Source organism: Oncorhynchus mykiss, chromosome 6, assembly GCF_057628025.1.
Source record: "Oncorhynchus mykiss isolate SJ-2025 chromosome 6, ASM5762802v1, whole genome shotgun sequence".
Taxonomy (NCBI): Eukaryota; Metazoa; Chordata; class Actinopteri; order Salmoniformes; family Salmonidae; genus Oncorhynchus; species Oncorhynchus mykiss.
In genome coordinates, this window is record NC_143027.1 from 80,955,937 (window position 1) to 80,980,000 (window position 24,064).

At 43.7% G+C, this 24,064-nt stretch overlaps 1 protein-coding gene across 1 annotated transcript; it reads right to left on the bottom strand.

Moving 5' to 3' along the window:
- Positions 1 to 9,777: 9,777 nt before the first annotated feature.
- LOC149983116 (aromatase-like) lies at positions 9,778 to 19,902 on the bottom strand. The gene is made up of 10 exons (XM_090239365.1): positions 19,496 to 19,902; positions 18,164 to 18,223; positions 17,978 to 18,068; positions 17,451 to 17,605; positions 17,011 to 17,190; positions 16,748 to 16,862; positions 14,528 to 14,639; positions 13,982 to 14,144; positions 10,586 to 10,827; positions 9,778 to 10,459 (listed from the first exon to the last, which is right to left on the bottom strand). The coding sequence occupies exons 1-10, from the start codon at positions 19,695 to 19,697 to the stop codon at positions 10,211 to 10,213; spliced, it is 1,569 nt and encodes a 522-aa protein (XP_090095491.1). The 5' UTR covers positions 19,698 to 19,902; the 3' UTR covers positions 9,778 to 10,210.
- Positions 19,903 to 24,064: the final 4,162 nt, after the last annotated feature.

Sequence of the window (24,064 nt, forward strand, 5' to 3'; positions counted from 1 at the left end):
CTTTGAATGAAGAGATTGAGATAAAACGGTCCAGTTTGAGTATTTGTTGCAGCTTGTTCCAGTCGCTAGCTGCAGCGAACTGAAAAGAGGAGCGAGAGGACCCAGGAATGATTGCGTTTTGGGGACCTTTAACAGAATGTGACTGGCAGAACGGGTGTTGTATGTGGAGGATGAGGGCTGCAGTAGATATCTCAGATAGGGGGGAGTGAGGCCTAAGAGGGTTTTATAAATAAGCATCAACCAGTGCGTCTTGAGATGGGTATACAGAGATGACCAATTTACAGAGGAGTATAGAGTGCAGTGATGTGTCCTATAAGGAGTATTGGTGGCAAATCGGATGGCCGAATGGTAAAGAACATCTAGCCGCTCGAGAGCACCCTTACCTGCCGATCTATAAATGATGTCTCCGTAATCTAGCCTGGGTAGGATGGTCATCTGAATCAGGGTTAGTTTGGCAGCTGTGGTGAAAGAGGAGTGATTACGATAGAGGAAACCAAGTCTAGATTTAACTTTAGCATGCAGCTTTGATATGTGCTGAGAGAAGGACAGTGCACCGTCTAGCCATACTCCCAAGTACTTGTATGAGGTGACTACCTAAAGCACTAAACCCTCAGAGGTAGTAATAACACCTGTGGGAAGAGGGGCATTCTTCTTACCAAACCACATTACCTTTGTTTTGGAGGTGTTCAGAACAAGGTTAAGGGTAGAGAAAGCTTGCTGTACACTAAGAAAGCTTTGTTGTAGAGCATTTAACACAAACTCCGTGGAGGGGCCAGCTGAGAATAAAAACTGCATCATCTGCATATAAATAGATGAGAGAGCATCCTACTGCCTGAGCTATGTTGTTTATGTAAATTGAGAAGAATGTGGGGCCTAGGATCAAGCCTTGGTGTACTCCCTTGGTGACAGGCAGTGGCTGAGACAGCAGATTTTCTGACTTAAAAAAGTATTCCACCAATCTTATAACCAGTGACAGAAAGTGTATTTTGAACACTCAAATATCTGGCCACAGCAGAGTTTCAGAGTAGGCGATTAGTGTGACTACCATACTCATGGGAAACAAGATCCTGGGCGAGCCCCCATTAGTCATGTGCTTGGTCAGACTGCATGATTGTAGGGAGATTCAGCAGTGCTACCATCCATGACATCTGTTATTTATGAGACTGAATGACGGGCCTCATCTGATTCTGCATTATGGTTACACACGTAGACACTGCCCTCGACACTCTGTGTGCTGTGTGCTGCGTGTCCTCTTGAAGCTAGTGGGGCACTATTTTTATGTTTGGAAAAATAACGTTCCCAAAGTAAACGGCCTATTTCTCAGGACCAGATGCTAGAATATGCATATAATTGACAGATTAGGATAGAAAACACTAACGTTTCCAAAACTGTCAAAATATTGTCTGTGAGCATAACAGAACTGATATTGCAGGCGAAACCCTGAGGAAAATCCAATCATTTTGAAACCTCTCTGTTCCTATGCATGCCTATCCTCCATTTAAAGGGATATCAACCAGATTCCTTTTTCTCTTGCTTCCCTAAGGTGTCAACAGTCGTTAGACATAGTTTCAGGCTTTAATTTTGAAAAATGAGCGTGAAAGATCACATTGCATAAATGGATAGGTGGGGGCTCTCAGAGTGAGTTTTTGCGCTACAGAGTAAAGCCGCCATTGTTCCTCCCGCTGTTATTGAAAAACCTACACACTCTGTTGATATATTATCGAATATATATTTTAAAAACTACGTGAGGAATGATTATAAAAAACGTTTGACATGTTTCTGTGGACATTATGAAGACTATTTGGAATTTCCGTCTGCGTTGTCGTGACCGCTCTTTCCTGTGGATTTCTGAACATAACGCCACAAACAAACGGAGGTATTTTTGGTATAAAAATAATCTTTATGGAACAAAAGGAACATTTGTTGTGTAACTGGGAATCTCGTGAGTGAAAACATCCGAAGATCATCAAAGGTAAATGGTTAATTTGATTGCTTTTCTGATTTTCATGACCAAGCTTCCTGATGCTAAGTGTACATAATGCTATTGATAAACTTACACAAACGCTTGGATTGCTTTCGCTGTAAAGCATCATTTCAAAATCTGAGACGACAGGTGGATTAACAAAAGGCTAAACTGTGTTTTTCAATATTGCACTTGTGATTTCATGAATATGAATATTTTTTAGTAATATTATTTGACTGTTGCTGCCGAAAATGATCCCGCGACAGGGATAGGTAGCGTGAAGAAGTTAAAAGTGTTGAAGTGTGCTCTAGGCTAATGTGCCAGTGTCAGTTTTTCTCCCATGTACAGCTTTGAGTGCCACACATTGGTGGTGGATAAGGTCAGTTTCCCTTTTACAATGTAAAAAAGGTATTTTAGTGCATACATGTATGTATGTTAAAGTGCCATAGTATTTTCTATGACCACAGAGTCAGGACATCAGTTTATCATCCCACCTGAAAGACCAGGGGGAAGGGTGCCACCTACTGGCCTCCAACACCACTTCCAACAACATCTGGTCTCCCATCCACAGGGGGCTCTCAAAACTTCTGGGTTTGTGTTTTGCTTTCAATATCATTATTTTGTTTGCAATACGAAAAAATGTTGTTTTCAAAGACGTTTTGCTTGATGTTAATGTCACAAAAGTAACCCCATACATGTAGGGCAAAAGCAGAAATGTGCTCCCCTTTGTGGCCCAGGACCAGTTTTGGGAAACACTGTAAAGTAACCTCTATAGTCTTCACCTTGTCTTACCCTGGTCCTGATACTGTAGGAAACTATAGTGAAACGCCTTGGGACGGTTTCCCAGACCCAGATTCAGCCTACTACAGAAAACAACGTCCCCACTGAGCATGCTTTTAAGTCATAGGTCTAATCTGGGTCCTGGAAACAATGTCCTACACAGTCAGCTCTCCTGACTGTTAGGACTGGATGTGTGCAGGTGGTTTCAATTAGGGAAGGAAACACAATCAAACACCCTGGTTGAGGTTCCCCTGTTGTGTTACACACACAGACTCCAGACACACAGACACACAGAAACACACACAGACACACAGAGAGACACCCACACATGCATGCACGGCATGGCACGCACGCACACACTCCAGGAATCACTCCAGGAATCAGCCACTCCGTCATGCTGGTTACGTCGTTGCGGGAGGTAGGAACTCTCAGTGGTGGGAACCCTCATTAGTGGTCTGAGAGGGAGCCAGGACAACAGATGCTGAGGGGACGCTGTGGCTTCTGCTCTTGAGTGACCTATTCTCACCCCTGCTCTCTCTCCTTTCCTCTCCTCTCCTCCCTCTCCTCTTATCACTCTCCTCACTTCTCCTCTCTTCCCTCTCCTTTCCTGTCCTCTCCTCCCTCTCCTCTTATCACTCTCCTCACTTCTCCTCTCATCCCTCTCCTTTCCTTTCCTGTCCTCTCCTCCCTCTCCTCTTATCACTCTCCTCACTTCTCCTTTCTTCCCTCTCCTTTCATGTCCTCTCCTCCCATCTTCTGTCCTCCTCTCTCTCCTCACAACCCACTTCTCCTCTCATCTCCTCCCTCTTCCCCATGTCCTCTGATCTCCTCTCCTACCTGTCTCTCTTCTTTCCCTCTCCCTCTCTCAGTTCTACTATACATTGCAGATTCATGTCTGCCATATCATGTGGAACCTTTGTTAGCATGTCCCTTGTGTCATGCTGTCCAGCAGTGCTGATTTAAATGCTGCATCGACAAAGGTTGATTCAGGGTTCCTGCTGCTGTTAACCTGCTGTTAATATTTAATAGCAGAGTTAAACCATGAAACAATCATTACATCATAGTGTAGTAGGACTTCAGCCAGAGACCACAGCCTCTCACCCAGCTGGCATGACAGAATTATTTACATCTCTATGGACAGGATGGACGCAGGGAAGAGAAGAGGAGAGGGAGAGAAAGAGAAAGAAGGGGAGGGGGCTCTGGAGTAGTGAAAAGTAGTACACACATAAACAGAATTACATAAACACAGCAGACACACACACACTCCCTCGTCCCTTCTCAGAACAACGTTGTCCTGATGATGATTCACAACATACAGAGAGCTAATTCTGCCTGCTGAGCTGTTATTATCCAACTGTTATTTTTAAACTCCTTTCAGGCCTCATTGATTGTCATAGAAACTCATTTCTGCCACGTGTTCTTCTAATCACTAATGTTTGAGCATCATATTGAAGGTATCAGTCTGGAGTAGTAGGGTCTGTCCAGCGTGGAGAGATGATTTCATAACTCCATTTCAACCTTCATCTGTATGGATGTTTGTAGAAACATATCAGAATATTTACCCTCAAAGGAAACAGAGGTACACAATTCATTAGAGATCTCAATGCTCAATGTGTGTGTGTGTGTGTGTGTGTGTGTGTGTGTGTGTGTGTGTGTGTGTGTGTGTGTGTGTGTGTGTGTGTGTGTGTGTGTGTGTGTGTGTGTGTGTGTGTGTGTGTGTGTGTGTGTGTGTGTGTGTGTGTGTGTGTGTGTGATTATGTGTACCAGAAGTCAGTAGAAGGACATCCAGTATGTGACTCAGGTCATCCTTCACTTACTACTCTTCTACTACATGCAATTCATCAGGACAGGGTTCAGAAAGGACTGGCTTCTTCTCATGTTTCATTCCTCATCTGGACCTGTTGTGTTGTGGTGGGAAACAGGCTCAGAGATCCGGTGTATAGTGATCCTGTCACAGTAATGAGGATACAGGTGTATCAGCCCAGATTGACTCTTCTGTTTACAAACTTGTCATAATCAATACATATGACTGGAGAGGAGATCCTTTCTGACCGCAGGAGGCTATTTAGTGATCAGATTCATTGATTATGTTTCATTTCTGGTGTTATGAGATGGGATCTAATGCTGCATGTGGACATGTTCTCAGTGTGTGTGTACAATACGCAGACTGAAGAATGAACTTCATCTATGGTTTTTAGATGGTCTTAGTCCCCCCCCTGGTGGTTATTGGTAGGTATCACATATTGAAATGGACAAACGCATTATACATTTATTCTAAAGTTTATTTTAAAGCAGTGTTCTTCCCTCACAATATGTAACATATGTAACAAGATGTAACTGCTACAAAGCTCGACAGACAGGAGACAGCTAACAGTTACAGCAAAGAAGACCAGGAGGCAGGAGTTCAGTTTAGGTTTCTTTAGTGAATGATATGTAGTACAACTGCAAAACAGAAAGTAGGCGATATTGTATCACATTGTTCTGCATGCATTCACATCACACAAACACAAAGGCATAGACATAATGAATACAGCAATCAATAGCATGACTCCATGCATTCTAAACCACAGTTAGGGCCTTGTCATGTGTTGCTGTATCCTCCCTGGACATGCATCATATGGTTGTCATGGTAGCCTATATAACTACAGGGCAGCCAGACAGAATGGTGGTGGACATGATGTACTAGAAGCACCTTGGAGCAGAGCTCAACCCAAAGGACATACATCTGCCCCAGAACAACCCAATGTATCACCAACACAGTTAGCCAGCCCAGCAGGAAGTCATGTTGGATTCAGGCAGCCATATGGGATTATCAATCAACCTAAGATTAGGGTGTCAAACTAAATTCCTAGAGAGACCTGTCTGCTGGTTTGTATTATTTCCTTTCAATTAATGTCCAATGAAGACCTAGACAACCATCTGAGGGGAGTTCCTAACTAATCAATTAGGACCTAGACAACCATCTGAGGGGAGTTCCTAACTAATCAATTAGGACCTAGACAACCAGCCGAGGGGAGTTCCTAACTAATCAATTAGGACCTAGACAACCAGCTGAGGGGAGTTCCTAACTAATCAATTAGGACCTAGACAACCAGCTGAGGGGAGTTCCTAACTAATCAATTAGGACCTAGACAACCATCTGAGGGGAGTTCCTAACTAATCAATTAGGACCTAGACAACCAGCTGAGGGGAGTTCCTAACTAATCAATTAGGACCTAGACAACCAGTTGAGAGGAGTTCCTAACTAAACAATTACCTTAATTGATCAATCAATACAAGGGAGGTGTGAAAACCTGCAGACACTCTGCCCTCAAGGACTGGAGTTCAACACGTTGTCATGACTCTCCTGTGAGGAGCCAAAGATCAGGTTACAATGGATCAACGTCTACCAGATCCCTTTCACCCACAGAGGGGAGGAGGGATTGATGTGGGGGTTTTATGACACCTCACACCCAGTCGTACATTTTATGCAGCAGAGAACTCTTTTTGGTCTTCAGTAGTGGTGATTGGAATCTCTTTGTTACAGAAACGTTTTGCCGCCCAAAAACTCTAATGTCCAAAAGTGAACACTGGGACAATATTTTTCATATCCGAATGTGGGGAATGATGAGAGATGGAATATGGGAAATTAATGTCTATTTTGTGATGTCATTAAAAATGGTATAAAAACGTTATAATGAAAATAAGGACCACTCTTCCAGAATGGGTGAAAGCAAACACCATCCTGTTAGTTCTGCTTAAGACTACAGGACAAGGCATTGAAGCCACAGACTGATCTGAAGCCATTCTTGTGATTACTGTGACTTTGCCACTGTAATTGTTTGTAAGCTTGTGTAGTCTAAAATGAATCTATGATCGTATGCTATCCATGTTTTTTTGTATGCTGTTCTTATTAAGTTTATAATCAATAACCTATGTGTGTGTGTATCCTGTGTTATTGTTTAGTTAGTTAGTAAATAAACAATTAAATCAATTTGTGTGGTACGGAATGATCAGTAAAGCTGGGGTTTGTGCCGATGCAACAAGTTTGCGACGCTCAGATTATGAGACTGATATGAGGTAATGATTAATAAATGACTTATCAATATATTTCTTATATATCTTCTAGAGTTTAATTTGGGAGCTGGTAACTCGTTAAACAATTTATTCCGTTAAGCAAATAAACGCAAGACAAAATAAAAGACAAGTGTTTATGTAGTTTACTTAAAGAACATTTTAATGACATTAATAATCAGTGCAGATAGTCAGTGAAGAAGAGAACAGTAATGTTATGAGAAAAGCCTCTACATGTTGCTAGTGTTGTACAGTCAGAAAGAGAGACATAGAAAGACCAGGGACACACTGAGAAAAGTCTCTACATGTTGCTAGTGCTGTACAGTCAGAAAGAGAGACATAGAAAGACCAGGGACACACTGAGAAAAGTCTCTACATGTTGCTAGTGCTGTACAGTCAGAAAGAGAGACATAGAAAGACCAGGGACACACTGAGAAAAGCCTCTACATGTTGCTAGTGCTGTACAGTCAGAAAGAGAGACATAGAAAGACCAGGGACACACTGAGAAAAGTCTCTACATGTTGCTAGTGCTGTACAGTCAGAAAGAGAGACATAGAAAGACCAGGGACACACTGAGAAAAGCCTCTACATGTTGCTAGTGCTGTACAGTCAGAAAGAGAGACATAGAAAGACCAGGGACACACTGAGAAAAGTCTCTACATGTTGCTAGTGCTGTACAGTCAGAAAGAGAGACATAGAAAGACCAGGGACACACTGAGAAAAGCCTCTACATGTTGCTAGTGCTGTACAGTCAGAAAGAGAGACATAGAAAGACCAGGGACACACTGAGAAAATAAAAGCTACTTCATTCAACCATTTTGTTTTCAACCATAGTTAATCCCTCAAAGGAACGGAAGCACAGACTGGATGATAACATGTTATACTCAGTGAGTGAAGCTGTCCAACGTTGCATGAATTACAAAAAATCTCCCACAATATAATGTTAGTACAGAGAGTATAGACAACATATAAAGTCATATAAAGGACAATACATAGTCTATATGACATATCAATGTTCCCTGAATATCCTCCAACTAAAGAGAAGACTTCAACCTGCATCCCAGAGTCTTATGAAGTTGACACAGAGTCTTATGAAGCAGACAGAAAGCACTCAGCACATCATAATATGGCCTGTTCCTATTCCCACGTTGATCAAACAGGATTAGCAGACAGATGTGGTGCAGACACCAGCCACTAGAGGGTGGTACAGCACTGGTGTGTGATTATAAAACTACATCAACTAGGCCACAACATCACACACTGAACTTCCTCAGGAAGTTAATAAACCTAATTTTAAATTTTTTAAAATTGTTATAAACCTAATTGAAACCGTCATAATTTCTAACTTGCAATAAATATTCCAACCAATACAAATTACTTTATTATTGTAACGGTCTTATACATCTCAATAATATATATAAAACATCTCTAAATGAAATAATCAAATTACAATTACACAAGAGGTGAAAGATATTATGAACAAAGAGCTAAACACAAATGTATTTGTTAAAAAGTATGATGCAACAATGTATCTAAACTTGTCTGCTCTGTGTGTGACTGACCACCTCACTACTCAAGTGTTCTTATGATGCCTGGAAATCTATTTCAGTTCCTGTATCAGAAGGGCTTTATCTGATCCATACGTTTCAAACAGCGGGAAGACCAACCAACCGCTACAAGGCTCAGTTTGCCCGCTATGGCCAGCCAGATAATGGACCCCAATTCTTCTGCTTTGAGTTCCAGACATCTGCTGCTGATTGAGAATTTGAGCCTGTCACCTCATTGCCACAACACCTAAAAGCTAATGGAAAGGTAGAGATGGAAGTCAAAATTGTGAAGAACCTCTGCAGAAAAGATGTGAGAGGCGAAAAATGCCTGGAAAGTGGGCCTGTAGTGGAGCAATACCCCAACGGAAGGCATAAATAGCAGCCCGGCCCAGCACCAGCGCTTAAAAGCAGCTCTACCAGTAGCCAACACTCTCCTGGAGCCCTGTGTGGTGGCAGACGTGCTGGAGAAGCTTCAACACAGGAAACAGGTGTCTAAGTTCATCTACGACAAATCATCAGGACTTACCTGAGCTCATGGTGGGTGAAGCGGTGCAGATGAAGCCATTACCAGGGGACCGGACGGGCCTCTGGAGACTCGGATCCAGAAAGTTGCACACAGGAATGACTGCAGGAATGCCCACCAGAGCTGTTTAATGTTCATTTCTCTATTATAAGCCGCCCCCAACAACGTTTGAGAGTATTTGACAGTATATCCAACCGGCCTCACAACCACAGACCACGTGTAACCACGCCAATGCAGGACCTTCTTCACCTGCAGGATCATCTTAGACCAGCCACACAGATAGATGATGAAACTGAGGAGTATTTCTGTCTGTAATAAAGCCCTTTTCTGGGGGTAAACTAATTCAGATTGGCTGGGCCTGGCTCCTCAGTGGGTGGGCCTATGCCCTTCCAGGCCCACCCATGTCTGTGCCCCTGCCCAGTGATGTGAAATCCATAGATTAGGGCCTAATGATTTCATTTCAATTGACTGATTTCCTCATATGAACTGTAACTCAGTAAAATCGTTGACATTTCTGCATGTTGCATTTATATTGTTGTTGGTTAGGGCTACCTACAGTATGTTTTATATAATACATGGAAATCTAACTCACCAAATCGCTCATATTAAAGTTGCAAAATTGTTCAGGACAAATATGCTGCTGTTGTTCCCTTCTCACTGAGACAGTAAGATGGAGGGCATACAGGAGATAAGGGGTTAAATGAGCGTGCCTAAAGGTTGGTAATGATGAACAATAATACAAGGCTGTAAATGTCTCATGAGCTTAGTTCAACTGTCTAACATCATAAAACAAATTATAGCTTCATTGTTTAAACTGTATAGCTATGTTTTAAAGATCATGTTGATCTCATGGACAGTCAGTTATAACATCCATAGGTCCAAGGACATCTAATGAATAAACTGAACAGATTGAATAAAACAATATATACAATTTATTTTCACTTCAGCGTCATTTAGTTTTAAAAGTGTTAATGTACAGTTCAGATTCTATAATTATAATGGTGTGTGTGAATCAACAACAAGCGTTTCTTATTACAGATACCATTGGCTACAAAGACATGTCCTCCTGGAACATAACTTATTATCATAGAAAAAGTCACAAAATAACTTGTAGTACAAATTAAAAAAACATACAAATATTAATCAAATACTGACATATTACATATGTGGGAAGTAAGTATTATTTTAAGATTAGCCCTAAAATACAATCTTTGTCCCAAATACCACCCCATTTTCTACAGAGTGCACTACTTTTGACCAGAGCCCTGTGAGCCCTGGTGAAAGGTATTGCACTACATAGGGAATAGGTTGTCATTTGGGATATACCAGTGTCTGAGCCCTGCTCTAAGACTGCTTCCTGGCTTGGTGTCTTGGGAGGAACTTCATGGTGTGAGGCTCCCCCTCCTCCTCCACGGGCTGCTGTGATAGGTTGTTGGTCTGTGGGAGGCAATCTAGGGTCAGGCCCTCATGAGGACACACAGAGTACCGTGACAAAAGCGTAACCAGGATGGATTTCATCATCACCATGGCAATGTGCTTGCCAACGCAGGATCGAGGACCGGATCCGAAAGGCTGGAAGAAACGATTAGGTATCTGAGAGTGCAAGAGAGAGAGAGAGGGAGAGCGACAGAGAGAAATAAATAAATAAATTAGTAAATATCTTTACACCTCAGGGTGCAGATGAATTTCTCCCTGTGATCGTCTTGATTATTCTCTTACATTTTTCTCAAAGTTGTCCAGACTGAACTCATTGGGCTTGAGGAAGAACTCTGATCTGTGCATGCGTCCCATGTTCAGAATGATGTTTGTCCCCTTTGGCACCCGGTAGCCACTGATGACATCATCAGACAGTGCCCGGCGCATGGTAAAGTCCACCACAGGATGGAACCTTAAGGACTCATTGATGAAGCTCTCTAGGACCCTTAGGTTCTGCAGGTCAGAGTTGTGGAGCTCCCTATCACCTACATTGAGAGAGGAGGGAGATGGACATTCAAACAGCCACTTATTCAATATAGCTACATGAACCCCTAAGTTCTATTGGAAAGTACTGTAGTTGTCTGGGTTTGATGGGTCCTGACCTATGACTAGTAAAAAGAGAAAAGCTGCAGCAGGAGGTTCCTCACCTATAACAGTGTCTATCTCTTCTAGAAGCTGTAGCTCTATGTTAACAGATTGTGAAGTGGGGACTCACCTATAACAGTGTCTATCTCTTCTAGAAGCTGTAGCTCTATGTTAACAGATTGTGAAGTGGGGACTCACCTATAACAGTGTCAATCTCTTCTAGAAGCTGTAGCTCTATGTTAACAGATTGTGAAGTGGGGACTCACCTATAGCAGTGTCTATCTCTTCTAGAAGCTGTAGCTCTATGTTAACAGATTGTGAAGTGGGGACTCACCTATAACAGTGTCGATCTCTTCTAGAAGCTGTAGCTCTATGTTAACAGATTGTGAAGTGGGGACTCACCTATAACAGTGTCGATCTCTTCTAGAAGCTGTAGCTCTATGTTAACAGATTGTGAAGTGGGGACTCACCTATAACAGTGTCGATCTCTTCTAGAAGCTGTAGCTCTATGTTAACAGATTGTGAAGTGGGGACTCACCTATAACAGTGTCGATCTCTTCTAGAAGCTGTAGCTCTATGTTAACAGATTGTGAAGTGGGGACTCACCTATAACAGTGTCTATCTCTTCTAGAAGCTGTAGCTCTATGTTAACAGATTGTGAAGTGGGGACTCACCTATAACAGTGTCGATCTCTTCTAGAAGCTGTAGCTCTATGTTAACAGATTGTGAAGTGGGGACTCACCTATAACAGTGTCGATCTCTTCTAGAAGCTGTAGCTCTATGTTAACAGATTGTGAAGTGGGGACTCACCTATAACAGTGTCGATCTCTTCTAGAAGCTGTAGCTCTATGTTAACAGATTGTGAAGTGGGGACTCACCTATAACAGTGTCGATCTCTTCTAGAAGCTGTAGCTCTATGTTAACAGATTGTGAAGTGGGGACTCACCTATAACAGTGTCGATCTCTTCTAGAAGCTGTAGCTCTATGTTAACAGATTGTGAAGTGGGGACTCACCTATAACAGTGTCGATCTCTTCTAGAAGCTGTAGCTCTATGTTAACAGATTGTGAAGTGGGGACTCACCTATAACAGTGTCAATCTCTTCTAGAAGCTGTAGCTCTATGTTAACAGATTGTGAAGTGGGGACTCACCTATAACAGTGTCGATCTCTTCTAGAAGCTGTAGCTCTATGTTAACAGATTGTGAAGTGGGGACTCACCTATAACAGTGTCGATCTCTTCTAGAAGCTGTAGCTCTATGTTAACAGATTGTGAAGTGGGGACTCACCTATAACAGTGTCAATCTCTTCTAGAAGCTGTAGCTCTATGTTAACATATTGTGAAATGGGGACTCACCTATAACAGTGTCAATCTCTTCTAGAAGCTGTAGCTCTATGTTAACAGATTGTGAAGTGGGGACTCACCTATAACAGTGTCGATCTCTTCTAGAAGCTGTAGCTCTATGTTAACAGATTGTGAAGTGGGGACTCACCTATAGCAGTGTCGATCTCTTCTAGAAGCTGTAGCTCTATGTTAACAGATTGTGAAGTGGGGACTCACCTATAACAGTGTCGATCTCTTCTAGAAGCTGTAGCTCTATGTTAACAGATTGTGAAGTGGGGACTCACCTATAACAGTGTCAATCTCTTCTAGAAGCTGTAGCTCTATGTTAACAGATTGTGAAGTGGGGACTCACCTATAACAGTGTCAATCTCTTCTAGAAGCTGTAGCTCTATGTTAACAGATTGTGAAGTGGGGACTCACCTATAACAGTGTCGATCTCTTCTAGAAGCTGTAGCTCTATGTTAACAGATTGTGAAGTGGGGACTCACCTATAACAGTGTCGATCTCTTCTAGAAGCTGTAGCTCTATGTTAACAGATTGTGAAGTGGGGACTCACCTATAGCAGTGTCTATCTCTTCTAGAAGCTGTAGCTCTATGTTAACAGATTGTGAAGTGGGGACTCACCTATAACAGTGTCGATCTCTTCTAGAAGCTGTAGCTCTATGTTAACAGATTGTGAAGTGGGGACTCACCTATAACAGTGTCGATCTCTTCTAGAAGCTGTAGCTCTATGTTAACAGATTGTGAAGTGGGGACTCACCTATAACAGTGTCAATCTCTTCTAGAAGCTGTAGCTCTATGTTAACAGATTGTGAAGTGGGGACTCACCTATAACAGTGTCGATCTCTTCTAGAAGCTGTAGCTCTATGTTAACAGATTGTGAAGTGGGGACTCACCTATAACAGTGTCGATCTCTTCTAGAAGCTGTAGCTCTATGTTAACAGATTGTGAAGTGGGGACTCACCTATAACAGTGTCGATCTCTTCTAGAAGCTGTAGCTCTATGTTAACAGATTGTGAAGTGGGGACTCACCTATAACAGTGTCTATCTCTTCTAGAAGCTGTAGCTCTATGTTAACAGATTGTGAAGTGGGGACTCACCTATAACAGTGTCGATCTCTTCTAGAAGCTGTAGCTCTATGTTAACAGATTGTGAAGTGGGGACTCACCTATAACAGTGTCAATCTCTTCTAGAAGCTGTAGCTCTATGTTAACAGATTGTGAAGTGGGGACTCACCTATAACAGTGTCGATCTCTTCTAGAAGCTGTAGCTCTATGTTAACAGATTGTGAAGTGGGGACTCACCTATAACAGTGTCGATCTCTTCTAGAAGCTGTAGCTCTATGTTAACAGATTGTGAAGTGGGGACTCACCTATAACAGTGTCGATCTCTTCTAGAAGCTGTAGCTCTATGTTAACAGATTGTGAAGTGGGGACTCACCTATAACAGTGTCGATCTCTTCTAGAAGCTGTAGCTCTATGTTAACAGATTGTGAAGTGGGGACTCACCTATAACAGTGTCTATCTCTTCTAGAAGCTGTAGCTCTATGTTAACAGATTGTGAAGTGGGGACTCACCTATAGCAGTGTCTATCTCTTCTAGAAGCTGTAGCTCTATGTTAACAGATTGTGAAGTGGGGACTCACCTATAGCAGTGTCTATCTCTTCTAGAAGCTGTAGCTCTATGTTAACAGATTGTGAAGTGGGGACTCACCTATAGCAGTGTCTATCTCTTCTAGGAGCTGTAGTTCTACGTCAGGGTTCTGTTTGAGAAGCAGCAGCATGAAGAACAGACTGATAGACAGAGTGTCTGGAGCTGCTATCACCATCTCCAATACACACTGCCTCACATTCTCAGCTGACAGCTCCCCATGGCTCTGAAACACACAATCACACTTCAGATTAGTTGACTCACTTTGGTTACTCAGGCTATGTTATTGTTATACATGTTTTAACATAAGAAAGTGGAAACAACCGGCAGAATAGATTATAATATTGTGCAGAGGACATGGGCTGGGGTCAGGGCCAGTGTTAGGATCAATTTCATTTCAATTCAGTCCATTCAGGAAGTAAATTGAAATTCTAAAGTTCCATACATGTATATTGACTAATTGAAATGAAATTGAGTTAAGCCTGGGTTTGGGCCTTGCCTAATGCCTAGATCTTTGTCTCAGTGGGCTAAGGCAGTCTTTAAGTTGTGCAGACGACCTGTGCTTGGGTTAGTGTTGGGGATAGGGTAACGGGCAGGTTAGGGACTGACCTGTGCAAAGATGAGGTCTGCAGTGAAGTTGATGTGGTCCAGTTTGTCAGCTTCCTGTAGACCTCTTCTCTTCTGGTCGACCAGACTCTCTATAGCATCCTGCAGCTCCTGACTGCAACACAAAAACAGAGCTATACATTAAAACTAATACTTTAAACTTTAATATATTGCTGTATATATTTAAATAAAACATTATTTAATAGAATTGTATATGTATATTGTGTATTTGTCATGTGTGAAATGTGCTGTTAAGTGCTCATTGTTGTAATGAAGATGATGGAAGTGGAGAAGCAGGTGCAGATGGAGAGCAATGAAACAATGAAAATGAAACAATACAAAACAGGAGTAGGGTCTTGACATGAAACACATAATCAATACTGCCTGGGGAATGAACCTAAGGGAGTGACAGATATAAGGGAGGAATCAGTGAAGTGATGGAGTCCAGGTCTCATAATGAGGCGAAGTGGGAGCGCCGGAGAGGAGCAGAGGGAGAAGACATGGAGTGCCGGAGAGGAGCAGAGGGAGAAGACGTGGAGCGCCGGAGAGGAGCAGAGGGAGAAGACGTGGAGCACCGGAGAAGAGCAGAGAGAGAAGATGTGGAGCGCCGGAGAGGAGCAGAGGGAGAAGACGTGGAGCGCCGGAGAGGGGCAGAGGGAGAAGACGTGGAGCGCCGGAGGGGAGCAGAGGGAGAAGACGTGGAGCGCCAGAGAGGAGCAGAGAGAGAAGACGTGGAGCACCGGAGAGGAGCAGAGGGAGAAGACGTGGAGCACCGGAGAGGAGCAGAGGGAGAAGACGTGGAGCGCCGGAGAGGAGCAGAGAGAGAAGACGTGGAGCACCGGAGAGGAGCAGAGGGAGAAGACGTGGAGCACCGGAGAGGAGCAGAGGGAGAAGACGTGGAGCACCGGAGAGGAGCAGAGGGAGAAGACGTGGAGCACCGGAGAGGAGCAGAGAGAGAAGACGTGGAGCGCCGGAGAGGAGCAGAGGGAGAAGACGTGGAACACCGGAGAAGAGCAGAGAGAGAAGACGTGGAGCGGCGGAGAGGAGCAGAGGGAGAAGACGTGGAGCGCCGGAGAGGGGCAGAGGGAGAAGACGTGGAGCGCCGGAGAGGAGCAGAGGGAGAAGACGTGGAGCGCCGGAGAGGAGCAGAGGGAGAAGACGTGGAGCGCCGGAGGGGAGCAGAGGGAGAAGACGTGGAGCACCGGAGAGGAGCAGAGAGAGAAGACGTGGAGCGCCGGAGAGGGGCAGAGGGAGAAGACGTGGAGCGCCGGAGAGGAGCAGAGGGAGAAGACGTGGAGCGCCGGAGAGGAGCAGAGGGAGAAGACGTGGAGCGCCGGAGAGGAGCAGAGGGAGAAGACGTGGAGCGCCGGAGAGGAGCAGAGGGAGAAGACGTGGAGCGCCGGAGAGGAGCAGAGGGAGAAGACGTGGAGCGCCGGAGCGGAGCAGAGGGAGAAGACGTGGAGCGCCGGAGAGGAGCAGAGGGAGAAGACGTGGAGCGCCGGATACGAGCAGAGGGAGAAGACGTGGAGCGCCGGAGAGGAGCAGAGGGAGAAGACGTGGAGCGCCGGAGACGAGCAGAGGGAGAAGACGTGACAACTGTCTGAATGCTACAACTGAAGTTCCCTCTAAGAAAAGTAAAGTTATTCTATTCTAGGTCTTTATTTGTATAGTCCAGATATATGCTCTACAGATGGTCATACTATCAACAAACAAATCTGTTGATAAGAAACTGCTAGTTTACGGTTAAGGTTAGGTTTAGAAAAAGGCTTAGATTAGGGTTAGGGTTAAGTTTAGGGTTAGGATAAGGGTTAAGGTTAGGACTAGGGTTAAGTTTAGGGTTAGGATAAGGGTTAAGGTTAGGACTAGGGTTAGGGTTAAGTTTAGGGTTAGGATAAGGGTTAAGGTTAGGACTAGGGTTAGGGTTAAGTTTAGGGTTAGGTTAAGGGTTGAGGTTAGGACTAGGGTTAGGGTTAGTAGATAGTTAGTTGACACGTTACTGATAGTCTCTACCTGGAACCAAAAAGGGTTCTAAGGCTTCTCGTATGGGGACAGCCTCCAGGACCCTTTTCGGTTCTAGATCACACCTTTTTTTCTAAGCGTAGAGCATCTACAGATGGACTATCCAAGTGTTACCCTATTCTATATATAATCCTTAAACGGTTAATATTAGATGTTCTGGATGCCTTGGTAATGATGCTAACTGTTTATAACGGTGTGACTTACGCTGCTCTCCTGTGTTTCTGCTGGATCCAGTCCAACTTGAAGTAGACATCTGGTTTGATCAGCACTGTCTGCCACGTGTCAAAGTACTTCTGAATCTTCTGCAGCAGCTCCTTCTCTAATAATATCAAATGAAATGTTATAAAGTGGAATAACTTCCCACTTGAAAAGGAAAGTAATGTTGAGTGCTTACATAACTGATGTTCAGATATACTGTTCAGGGTCTAGTGGCTTTATGGCTGTGAGTATAAAAGGCTGTGGCTCACCGTTGAGAGGCACCCCTAGGAACAGTCTGTTAGAGATGTCCACTACTGTACACCTTAGTAGACTCAGGACGTCCACCTGTCCACCCATCAGTCCGTCCGGCCCCTGGAGAGCGTCCAGGTGAGTCTGTGTGGACGAGACACACACGTCTACTGTCTTCTGCAGCCCAGGTCCTGTCAGAGCTGGAACACAGTGGAGATACAGCAGTTTATTACAACATATTGGACGATATCCTGTGAAGATATTGCCAGACTTGCAACTGGTAACTTTTCTAACTTCTCTATTAGTTTGTGTATATGAGAATAGTAATTCAATACAGCAACCTTCTCCTAATGGTTTACCATTTAATATCTAGAATCAGTTATTATGATCAATTAAGTAGTGGTATTGTAATGCCATGCTTATCTTTCTCAATTGATTAAGTCATTGTCTAATTGGTCACCTTTAGCGAAGTAGGTGCGGGTCTTCTTCCATAGAGCCATGTTGCTGTTGAAGATGATGCCTCTCTCATCCATGCCAATACAGCTCAGACCCTGTTTACTGCCGAACCGAGAGGTGTAACGCCCCTGTCTCAGAACATGATGCACTGCAGAGGAACTGTACAGAGAGGGTGGGTACACTGGTATTCACTCACCGAAGTCTACAAGTCTGTGTCAATAAGTCTAAATGTGTATTACAGCATAGGTCATCTAGGCTACAAGTAATCTACAAGTGCTTTTTGTGAAATGAAATTCAAACATCTTAATTAAGATATTTCAATTGATTATTGATTGATTGACTGACTGACTGTCTGCCTGACTGCTACTGACATCCTGACTGCCTGACTGCCTGACTGCCTGACTGACTGGCTGATTGACTGCCTGCTACTGACTGCCTGATTGACTGCCTGGTATTGACTGCCTGATTGACTGCCTGACTGTCTGACTGACTGCCTGGTACTGACTGCCTGACTGAGTGCCTGCTACTGACCTGCTGAGTATGAATGTCTCCTCTCCGTTGATCCAGACCCTGACGATGTCTCCATATTTACTGTTGTAATAGTTACTGGCAGTGCCAATACCTGTACATAGAACATGTATTTAATAAATTATTCCGATACACTATTTGTTATTGTAGCAGATTATAATGTATTGTATTTCATGTTGTAGTAGTTACCTGTCCATATAAACCTGAGGTATGAGAGGAGAGGACCCACACCCAGACAGAAAAAAGGACCTGTCATAGCCAAGAGAGAGAGAGAGAGAGAGAGAGAGACAGAGAGAGAGAGAGAGACAGAGACAGAGACAGAGAGAGAGAGAGAGAGAGAGAGAGAGAGAGAGAGAGAGAGAGAGAGAGAGAGAGAGAGATAGAGAGAGAGAGAGAGAGAGAGAGGATAACAAGAGAGTGAGAGAGGATAACAAGAGAGAGGGAGAGTGGTCACATAAAATAACTTAACATAGCAGGGTGTTGCATAGCATAACATGGCATAGCATAGCATAACATAGCGTAGCATAACATGGCATAGCATAGCATAACATAGCGTAGCATAACATGGCATAGCATAACATGGCATAGCATAACATAGCGTAGCATAACATGGCATAGCATAACATAGCAGGGTGTTGCATAGCATAACATGACATAGCATAGCATAACATAGCGTAGCATAACATGGCATAGCATAACATAGCGTAGCATAACATGGCATAGCATACATAACATTACATAGAATAGCATAGCATATCACTACATAGAATAGCATAGCATAACACTACATAGCGTTACATATCAATACAATACATAAGTTCACATGACATCACAAATATGATATGTCATTAGTTTATTAAGGAGACAGCTGATGAAACCAGCCAATACAACAGACACAACATAGTAATGCAGTAGTACATAGCATAGACAGCAGCCAATACTCTGTGGTCAGACGAGGGACAGGACTCAATCTGCGGTGCATTGTAGAGCGCTGTCCACAATGCACCTTTCAGGCAATGTTCCTGTATTCACAAAGAATCATACAGGCAGCGAAACACAAAACATCTCATCCTGTAATGTACCAGCTTTAACACACAGAACAGCAACGTTGGTGGATAAATGAAGATGTCCCACTCAGGCTGTTTACCATTCAATGCTTTTTTCACAGTTCCGGGCTCTCCCGTAGGCACCAATGCATTAGCAGCTGAGTCTGCTCATTGACTGCATATGAACCAGAAAAAAATGAGGGAGTTGGATGTCTCACATCCTCTTCCGTCTCTGAGCATAGATGAAGATATCATATGGATTGAGATACGATCCCTGCATAGACTTGGACCAACAGTCCTGCTCTGGATGCAACATGCTCAATTATAGAATCACTTTAGCCCAAAATAAGATAATGAACTGTAGCTGGAAAAATCACTGTTGTAATTCAACTTGTTTTTATTATATAAGAATGATAACTAGCAGACTATTGTAACTGACCTGGTAAGGAGTTGTTGTTACTGTATTGTGACTGACCTGGGACAGAGTTGTTGTCTGTGTGACGCCAGGCAGCCAACAGCAGACAGAGGAGCAGGAGGAGGGACCCCGTTGCCAGGGAGATGCCCTCTGACCTGGTGGCTGTGGCGTTCCGTGACTCGGACACCAACAGGTCGGCTATGACGGTGTCCAAGCACACCACCGCCATCACACGTCCACACACAGGCGACAACAGATCCATCACACACACATGGTAGACACACTGACGCAATGACACGCACACACACACACTCCACGACCAGCTGCTGAACTGAAGAAACACTGTTGCTTCCGAGGTGATTAAAATGGTCAATCTCTCAAACGGACGGACGCGATACACTCACACTCTGAAACTGAAGCAACAACCCAGACTCCCTGCTACCGGCTTCTCCTGATGGTCTGAGTTCTTGATCAACTCTCACTGGTTCTCTTATAGTCAGCCGTGCCTGGTTACACGCCAGGTCAGGGTAAAGCAAAAGTCAAAACAAAAAGGGAGATTTTAAACAATTTCTGTGTAACCTTGTATCTTAGATCCGGCCATCTCATAAGACCTTGAGTAGGTAGATGGTGGTCCGGTTTCATAGCATGAGCACATGTTGTGAGAGGAGTGTTCCACAGTCATGACATTAAAGACCCCTGACCTCTGTTCGTGCAGCTGGGGTCTCACAACTCTCATTCCTCTAACATCAAAGAGAGGAGGAGAGGACAGAGGTTTGGAGGGAGGAGAGGAGGGAGGTGAGAAAGGATGAGAGGAGGGAGATGAGAAGTGAGGAGGGAGGAGAGGAGGGAGGAGAGAGGAGAGGACGGAGGTTTGGAGGGAGGAGAGGAGGGAGATGAGAAAGGAAGAGAGGAGGGAGATGAGAAGTGAGGAGGGAGGAGAGAGGAGAGGAGAGAGGAGGGAGTAGATGAGGGGAGAGGAGAGGAGAGAGGTAAGGTGAGGAGCGGAGGAGAATCTGAAGAGGGAAGTTCTGTGTTATGGCAGTGTTATCTCTACTTGCTTTCATGCAGTCCTCCATCACTGCAGTCTATCTCTCTCAGTCCCCCTCCTCAACATGACATTAAATAGTTTTCTCTGTGATGTGTCACTGAAAGGCTAGACTTGTATCTGAGAGAGAGAGAGAGATAGAGAGAGAGAGGGGGGGAGAGAGAGAGGGAGAGGGAGAGGGAGAGAGAGAGAGAGAGAGAGAGAGAGAGAGAGAGAGAGAGAGAGGGAGAGAGAGAGAGAGAGAGAGATATAATAACTTCATCTTGGTGCACTTGATTGAGACCTTCAGTTACACACTTTTTGAAGGATTCAGGCTAAATGGTGAACCTACACAAACCTGTATTTGTACTGTATATGTGCGTGTTCATGTGTGCTCCTTTGCATTTGTCTCTATGGACGTGCACACAATGATAATTACTAATTGAGAAGAACAAACATTGAGTTGAAGAAAGATAAACCAAGTCCGTCAGCTAATAGTGATTGGCAGTATGACCCTCTCGCCAGCAGTACCACTTCTGGCCAGTAGGAGGAGAAGCAGAGCTGTACCTTTAGGATGTCATTAAACACTAGGGAAAACACTTTAGTTCTGTCAAAACCAGAGCACTGCCAGACCATTGTGATGATTCATATGACATTATGACAATCATCAAATATGTTGTGGAGGTGCAAACAAATTCCAATTACCACCAAGGAGCCGAAACAGCCGTGTGTTTGTGTACATTTGTATGTGTGAATGTGTATGCATTGGTGTGTGTTTGTTCTGGTCTATGGACCCGTATCTTTAGGCATCCTACTCCTGTACGCAGGGCCCAATGTTTTCCCTGGTCAGGTCATGGGGTCAGGAGAAGAATCCCCTGGCCCAGGTCACTTATACTCATAGTTCTAAACTCATCGAGAATCTTCTCATCCTTCTCAGTATAATCTACAACACAAAGGGCCGTTCTGTTCCCCCTGAGGCATCTGTGCCATTCTACCAGCAGTATAAAGGACTCTGGGAATTCACTCACCTCCCACTGGGCCTGGAGAATGTGCCTCGTTCAAACAGTCGTCTGTCTGTGTTCTGCGTTCTGACGGAGAGGCAGCCTTGATTCAAGTGAATTCCATTCAAGGGGTTTTATTGGCATGGGGAACATGTGTTTACATGGTCAAAACAAGTGAAATAGACAATAAACAAATGTAAAGTAAACAATCAGAAATGATCAGTAAACATTACACTTACAAAAGTTTCTAAGGAATAGAGACATTTCAAATGTCATATTACTGGCAATATACAGTGTTGTAACAATGTGCAAATAGTTAAAGTAGAAACGTAAAAATAAATGAACATACATTTGGAAAAACCCCCTTGAATTGAAATGTTCTTCACTGTTTGCCCTTTTCTTGTGGCAACATGTCACAAATATTGCTGCTGTGATGTCACACTGTGGCACTTGATAGATATGGGAGTTTATCAAAATGGGGTTTGTTTTGAAATTCTTTATGGGTCTGTGTAATCTAACATGGTCATACATTTGGCAGGAGGTTCGGAAGCACGGTTCAGTTTCCACCTCATTTTGTGGGCAGTGAGCATATAGCCTGTTTTCTCTTGAGATCCAGGTCTGCCTACGGTGGCCTTTCTCAATAGCAAGGTTATGCTCACTGAGTCTGTACATAGTCAAAGCTTTCCTTAAGTTTGGGTCAGTAACAGTGGGCAGGTATTCTGCCACTGTGTATTCTCTGTTTAAGGTCAAATAGCATTCTAGTTCGCACAGAGTTTTGGTTAATTCTTTCCAATGTGTCAAGTAATTATCTTTTTGCATTCTCGTGATTTGGTTGCGTCTAACTGTGCTGTCCTGGGGCTCTGTGGGGTCTGTTTGTGTTTGTGAACAGAGCTCCAGGACCACCTTGCTGAGGGGACACTTCTCCAGGTTCATCTCATGGCTTTGTTATGGAAGGTTTGGGAGTCACTTCCTTTCAGGTGGTTGGAGAATTGAACAGCTCTTTTCAGGATTTGGATGATAAGAGGGTATCGTCCTAATTCTGGTTTTACGTTGTATACGGGGGATGATTGTCCAATTTTGTGAATGATTGATTGGTAAACAGACCCCAGACCACAGAACCATAAAGGGCAATGGGTTATATAACTGATTATTTTATTTTTTTTACCAGATCCTATTTGGGATGTCAAATTTGATGTTCCTTTTGATGGCGTGGAAGGTCCTTCTTGCCTTGACACCACTGACTATTTGATGGTTAAAACCATGGATTCTTTGGCATTTGATATTGGAGCAAGTGTCTTTGTGTCTGTAGGTACATGCATATGGCATATTTCTGTGTGTGTGTGTGTGTGTGTGTGTGTGTGTGTGTGTGTGTGTGTGTGTGTGTGTGTGTGTGTGTGTGTGTGTGTGTGTGTGTGTGTGTGTGTGTGTGTATCATCGTCTCCCTGTCCCCCTTATATCAGTGTAAGCCTGTGTTTTTGTTCCCATTAGGGCTCCCACTCTTAAAGCCAGTGACTGAAATTCTTTATCAAAATATATGGAAAACATGTTAACGTAACCTTTCTCTCTCATCTTTGTCCTTAGAGAGTTGACCATCTCTGCTCAATCCAGTCTGTCCTTAGAGAGTTGACCATCTCTGTTCAATCCAGTCTGTCCTTAGGGAGTTGACCATCTCTGTTCAATCCAGTCTGTCCTTAGGGAGTTGACCATCTCTGCTCAATCCAGTCTGTCCTTAGGGAGTTGACCATCTCTGCTCAATCCAGTCTGTCCTTAGGGAGTTGACCATCTCTGTTCAATCCAGTCTTTGTCATTAGGGAGTTGACTATCTCTGGTCAATCCAGTCTTTGTCTTTAGGGAGTTAGCTGTCTCTGGTCAATCCAGTCTTAGTCCTTAGGCAGTTGACTATCTCTGCATATTTTTGTCAGGGTATGTGAATTGAATAGGACTGGTCGGATGAAGACGAGATTATTCTGAGAACAGACCTGGCTTTGAAACAGGAAAATATAATTCCCATGCTCAGACTTGTATATATTCTCCTGTGTTCCATAATATAAATATCTACAACATGTAGACACGCTGAACTGCTAGATGTAAAATCATATGTTGGGTTGGATGAGGCTTTTTAAGTTAAATGAGAGCTGTATTCATTGGATACTTCTGTTGATGGTGTCCATTGACTACAGACCTCTGAACAGAGTCCCTGTTGCCCACCCCTAACCTTTCACTCATAACCTTTGAACCCTAACCTTTTACCGCGTCACTGACTGTCTGTTCTGGGGGTTTGCAAAAAATGCAGAAAAGGGGGATTCTCCACTGTTGAGAGAGAGAGAGAGAGAGAGACTTCGGCAAAGTCTGGAATGAGAGTCACTTTGCCCACTCACTTCTCTGCAGTTAGGTCACAATGTGATTTGTTCCCCAGTGTTCCCATTCTGTCCTGTTCACCAACATTAACCCAGGGGTTGGGGGGGAAAGGAGATGAGGTATTTTGGACTATGCTGAAGGAAAGGCGACTAGGAAAAGAGTGTTCTGATGAAGCAAAGGAGGTAAGGAAAGGAGGGTTCTGATTAAGTAAAGGAGATTAAGAAAGAAGGGTTCTGGTGAAGGAAA